This window comes from Mesocricetus auratus, unplaced genomic scaffold (assembly GCF_017639785.1).
Source record: "Mesocricetus auratus isolate SY011 unplaced genomic scaffold, BCM_Maur_2.0 Super-Scaffold_100676, whole genome shotgun sequence".
NCBI lineage: Eukaryota > Metazoa > Chordata > Mammalia > Rodentia > Cricetidae > Mesocricetus > Mesocricetus auratus.
Genome location: NW_024429266.1, coordinates 152,070,271 through 152,076,270, shown reverse-complemented (window position 1 = coordinate 152,076,270; position 6,000 = coordinate 152,070,271). Strand labels below are relative to the sequence as shown.

Genomic DNA, 6,000 nt, shown 5'->3' with positions numbered 1-6,000 from the left:
GTTATTTCCCTGTGTGTACTTCCTGCCTTGACACAGGGACCTAGAGAAGGTCAGGATCCCACAGAGAACTAGGGTGTATAGCCTGCTTCCTCCCCTCAAGACCTCCTGAAGCAGTTAACAACTTCTGCTCTGACCATGCCTGAAGTCTCCTGATTTTTCAGTCTCTGCTGTGTCTGTAGGATAGGAGGGCAAGTCTCAGAGAGCAAGCAGGTAGTGTGGAGATAGAGCTGAGGTCATTTCTGAACAGAACTGTTGTCTGAACAGAACTGCTGTCGGATATGCAGAAGTGGGGAAACCATGGGGCACTGGGCATGGGGGTACTTCTCCTTCCTCCGCTGTTTCTCACTGATCTGTGGGAGGACTTAGTCTGATTTCCCTTTACTCCAAGGCACTGGTAGAGATACTAGCATAACTCCAAGGTCAGGTCTCCCTTAAGATGAAGTGAAGCCTAGGTCATCTTTTGGAAACACTCTTGATATATAAGAAAACAATTGTAAAAGTATTAATGTATTTTAAATGTAAAAATAAAAACATTAAACACTTTAGATATATAAATGGGATGTAGCATGACATTGTTTTTCACAAAACAATTACAAGATTTACAAAGATAACATGAGCTTTTTGGAGCATATCAAGTAGCCTAGTAACAAGGGACAGCATTAATGTTTTCAGTTAGAGTGTTGTGAACACAGCATCATCCTGAGAGAAAAGTTCTTGGTGATTTTGAGGACTCTCAGGGAGGGTCCTACTATCATTCTTCCCCTCTCTGTAGACATGTCCAGGGAACTCTCAAGGAGGGCTTAGAGGGATATCAACAAACATGAGTTAGTGAAGACAGTGTTATGCCAGTGCAATGTCAGCCTTAACAAAATCAATGCCCTCAAAATGTAGATAATAATGGTTTGGAAACTTTGGGGATGTAGTTAAGGCTTTACCCAGAGGAAAATTAATAGCTGTAAAAGCATTTGCTAGAAAACAAGAAACAATGGAAATAATCCTTAAAACCAAGAAGACAAAACATAAATATAGTCCAAAGACATCTGCGATATGAAAATTATGAATATTCAAACAAGAACAGTATTATGCCTGAAGAAACTGAGAGTCAGAGGCAAGGCAAATTGCTGTAGGGTCTCAGTGCTTTCTGGCTACCTTTTTAAAAATTTCACTATTATTTTTTATGATGTGCATTGGTGTTTTGCCTGCATGTATGTAAGGGTGTTAGATTCCCTGGAACCGGAGTTACAGTGTGAGCTGCCACGTGACTACTGGGAATTGAACCAGTCTGCTGAGCCACCTCCCCAGTCTGCTGGCTAGCTTTTGACTGCACAAGGAAGGGGCAGAATCTAGTGTCTGCTACTACAAAGCAAATCTTGTGTTTTAGCAGACTCAGGCCTTAAAATATGCCAAACGTCTCAAGAGTTACTTGTTTTTCTGTTCGCATGACCTAAAATCATGGCACTGGCATGAAGACACAGTTTTCCTCATTTCTTTTAATTAACCTTTATACATCAGAGTGACCGGCAAGAGTAGACAGGAAGTACTGGTTCGGGGGTCTCCTGGCTGAGGCTTGAGGGTCCTGGGGTTGGATGATGGGGGCTGAGCGAAAGGAATGGCGGAGCTGAAGTGTTAAGGAGCTTGGGGCCAACGTGCTCAAGACACATGTTTGAGGAACTCTGAAAGAGACACCTGCCCGACTCGCTGAAGGGCGGGACTGAAATGCTTGTTGGGCTGAGACCAGACGACCCATGTCCAACCCAGGAGCTGAAGAGGAGAAGCTGAAGGACTGAGGAGGAGGGGCTGAGGATGGGGGAAACTGAGGGGCTGAGGCAATAAGGGGGAGGTACTGAGGGAGGGGGACTGCTGAAGGGGCCCTGCTGAGGGTGAAGAGCGGAGTGGTGGTGGTTAGAGGCTTAGACGGCCTCCAGCTTAGATGGCTCAGACTAGGGAGCCTGTCAGAGACAGGGAGGTACCCAGAGCTGAGGGGCGGGGCTGAGGTGCTTAGGGGGCGGAGCTGAAGGGCGAAGGGTTGAAGAAGTGTGCACCTAGAGTGAAAGGTTGAGGTGCCGAGTGGGCGGTGCTAAAGGGAATAGGGGGTGGGGCTGAGTGGACGGACACTTAGGGGGTGTGACTGAAGGGCTGAGAGGGCGGGGCTGAGGGACTTACTGGACCGAGCTGAGGAGCCGAAGGGGCGGGGCTGAGACTATGGGGCGGGGCTGAAGAAACCCGGCGGAGGGACGAGAGGATGAAGGGGCGGGACTGAGGGACCTAGGGGCGGGGCTGGGACTGGGATGAGAGGGCTCCGGAGCCGTGGCTTTGAGTTGCTGAGACACTGAAGAACGAGGCGCGCGGGGTGGAGAGGCGGGTCCGGCAGGCGGCGCCGTACCTTACAGGCGCCTCCTCCCTCTACCATCTCAAGGCTCCCGCTCCCCCTCGCGTCGCAGCCGGCACTTTGCAAACTCCTCGCCTGCCCGTGGCGGCCGCAGCTCCGCGCCCTGCCGGCCCCTGTGCGTCGGTGGGGCAGCGGGCAGCGGGGTGGCGGCGGCGCGGGGGAGCGGGAGGCGCCGAGGCACAGGGCACCCGCCGGCGGAGGCGGGAGCCGAGGCGGAGCCGCGCCAGCCCCGCGCCGCCGCGCCCCCCGAGCCGAGCCCCGCTGCCGCGCAGCGCCGTGCCGCGCCTCCGTCCCCGCAGCGCAGCCATGGCTGCGCCGCCGCCGCCCCGCTGCCCGTTCGCTTGAGGTGCGGCCGTCCGCCGCGGGGACCATGGCGAGCGCCGCCGAGCCCCCGGGCACGGCGGCTGAGTACCTGCAGGAGCTGACCCGGATCGTCGCGGCGCAGCAGGAACTGCTGGCGCAACGGCGGCGGCGCATCGAGGAGCTGGAGCGCCAAGTGGCGCGGCTGAGCCGCGAGAACGCCGGCCTGCTGGAGCGGCACCGGCGACACCTGGCCGCGTGCGCTCGGCGGCCGGACCCGGGCCCTTCGCCGCTCGGCGCCATCCCCGAGCTCGGCAGCCGCCGCGACAAGTAAGTGCAGAGCGGCGGAGCGGGCGTGCCGGGGGCGCGCGAACTTCTCAGGGGGCCGTGGAGTGAGTCCCTCGGCCGGAGCCCGGCGCACCCGGGACCTCACGGAGCTGCCATCCGGCCTGGCCTCGCCGCGCGGCTGTCGCGTGCAGCGCCCGCTCGCTCGGGGCCGCCTGGATCACTCTTGCTTAGTGCTCTTCACATCGACCCTGTGCCGTCCAGGCTCGGGGCCTCGTCCTCCTCCCCGCCCAAGACACTAATTCCCCCGCCTCGACCCGAGATTACCCTGGCTATTTAGGACCGAGGATTAAGGAGACGTCAGGGAGGCACAGCCCCACCGCCCTAGCCCCTGGCGTCCAGGGAGCTCCAGCCTGCAGTAGCTTCGCTGCCCCTGGGTTCTGGTGCCGAAGCCCTGCTGGCAGTTCGGTGCACATCTGGGCGGGGCTCGGGCTCCAGGCTAGGGACTTGCATGACGCTGGGGTAGAATTGCCGCGTTTGTGGCGAGCTCTCTGTCTACCCTTTCTGCAGCAGTCTTTGGGACTGTCAGGGGTCAACCAGAAAAAGTGTGCGATGTGGTCAGTAGCTCTAGAACAAGCGGTCATGCTGGAGGAGAGAGCTATGCTGACTCCAGATAGGGGATCTGATTCCCTGGAGTGGGATTCCAGGCACTGAAGACCGAGTTTCCTCTACCCCAGGTCCGACTGCATCCTGCTGTGTATATGGGACAGAAGGCCTGCGAAAGCCTACTCCGGAGCATTAGCTGTAGGCGTTTATGGAAGGCTTGGTCCGCTCTTTGAAAGAGGAGAGTTATTTGGGGGGTGAGTGGGGTCTGAAGAGCCAGAGTATGTCTGAATTCTGTGTCTCTTTAGGGGGTAGGTTGAGGTGTTATTTTCATCCCCTTCTTTCAGTTCATCTGGGAAGTAGGGGATTTGTGGCTAGCTCCTAACTGGTGTCACTGACACAGAGCCTCTCTTGCCACTCCAGAGCACAGAGAGGGAGCTCTAAGCTCTGAGGCTCTTCGTTAGTCCCTTTCGCAGAGGTTGTGGGTCGGCTCATGCTGTACGCAAGGATGGAGAGGAAACTCTGGGCTGCTGAAAAGAAGTCCCTCACAGCTTAGGGAGGTGGCATCAGGACAGGGACACACATTCCTGTTTTGATAGGGAACAGTGACACACGTTGGCCGACTGATGCCTCACAACACTATCCCCGGAGGTACAGTTCTTTTTCCTTCAAAGTCACCCCTACTGACCAAGTGGAGTATGTGGACAGGAGAACTCAGAAGGGCAGTGGTTTCTTTCCCTGTCTTGGAGAATTTCCATTGTCCATTCTGACAGTTGTCTTGGCCGAGGAGGTCAAGGGGTGCAAATGCTGAGATTTTATTTCAGAAGCTTCTAGCATTGAGACCATATGGTGTTTCCCCTACTAAAAACCTGTGTCACCTCAAAAAAGTATAGTGCCACCTTTAAGGAAAGCAAGTGGCAACACAGTTGGTGCTCTATGTTCTAGTCCAAAGCAGCTTGCAAACCTGAATATGCTCACTAGAAGCCTGGACTTCTTTGCTGATTGTGGATTCTGACCCAGTGGGTCTTGGGGCAGGCTGGAGAATCGACTTCTATCACAAACTCTGGGATACTGTATGTTACTGGCATGTAGACCCCCATCATAATGAGTGAGTCAGTAAGGAATGGGGATAGGAAAAATAACAGGAGGTTGCTTTCAAGACAGAGCATATGAGCCCTGTTTTCCTGCCTGAAATTCATTTCCTAGCCTTTTGGGAAAAGGGATGCCAATTCCTTCCTCTACTGTCAGGAGATACCCTGTATCCTCTGGTTCTGTGATATGGTGTTTAACTGTTGTGTGCCTACGACCCTGGGGCACTAGGGGCTGATTTTCCAAACATAGATTAGCTGTGTTAGGGCTTATATGAATAAAGTGATGTGAAGGAGTGTGTGATGAGTATTGCCCCTTGAGAGCTTTTAGTAAGTACCTGTTGTATGCAGAACTGCCAGAGATACTATTTGGAGATACAGAAAGAACCACAGAAAAGAAGAGATAAATAATGCTACATAAAGAAAATAATGTGGGTAGATGAACTTCGGACTAAGGCCCAGTTCTGCATATCCCAGCTGGTGACTGTGGGACAGGTCACACCACCTTTCCTCACTCAGCTTTTCTTAAATGCACACAAAGCAGGAATCAGCCTAACTGCCTCCCATTATTTTTCCTTAAGGTAACAGGGAGAGAGGAAATGGGCACCCTGTAGGTACTTCATGCAGGCTAAATTCTTCCTACGTCTGCCAGTTTCTTATTTCTTTGAATCCTCTGAGCCCAGGCAGGAGGTGGGAGCTTAAAGGCTAGGTGCGGGAGACGTGCAATGGGGAATATGGATTGTGGGGATGGCTTGCTGAAACTGAAAACTGTTATTGAGCCCGAGTTTCCAGACGTGACAGAGAAGTACAAGGCGACAGTTTGGGGGAATGGAGCTGGGGGACTGGGCTCTACTACTCCCTATCCTTTGGGCATTGATGATGCCATTCCCAGGCTTCCCTGTCTGCAAAGAGTGATCCTTATACACAGAGAAGGGGTCTGGCAAGCTTGCTGGCTGGGCTAGAGCTGACTGACCCTTTTCTAAGTAGCTGGTAGCCACTGCAGCCTTTGTTAGGCGCTCCCCTGCTCACTACACAGATGAGCTTCAGTGCCCCATTGCTTGCCGTGCAACAAGAGTGAGCTTGACAATCACCTCACCAGGCACAAGATGCCTGGACATGCTAGAAGCTTCCAACCCCAGAAACCCTTAAGCTCTTTTTCAGAGGACTTTCTTGTATTTCTTGACCACTAGGCCAAGGGGCATCACTGATTCCCAGAATTGGGGGAGAAGATTAAAACTGGGAGGAACTTCAGTCATTCTTGGTGCCTTTGCTAGCAGAGGAGTTGTTTCTGTTGTTATTGGTGTTGATTTCCCTCCCTGATGTCAGCCCGCATAT

General features: G+C 53.6%; 1 protein-coding gene across 5 annotated transcripts in view; it reads left to right on the top strand.

Moving 5' to 3' along the window:
- The first annotated feature begins 2,739 nt into the window (after window positions 1-2,739).
- Window positions 2,740-6,000, top strand: part of Iqsec1 (IQ motif and Sec7 domain ArfGEF 1) — a 331,555-nt gene continuing 328,294 nt past the window's right edge. For 3 of the 5 annotated variants that reach the window (XM_021227800.2, XM_013114182.3, XM_013114184.3), the window contains exon 1: window positions 2,745-3,019. In XM_021227800.2, coding sequence (XP_021083459.1) covers window positions 2,760-3,019 — 260 coding nt within the window. In that variant the 5' untranslated portion in view covers window positions 2,745-2,759. Of the gene's footprint in view, window positions 3,020-6,000 lie in introns of all 5 variants that reach the window. The other 2 variants (XM_040737278.1, XM_013114175.3) reach the window with 1 other exon arrangement.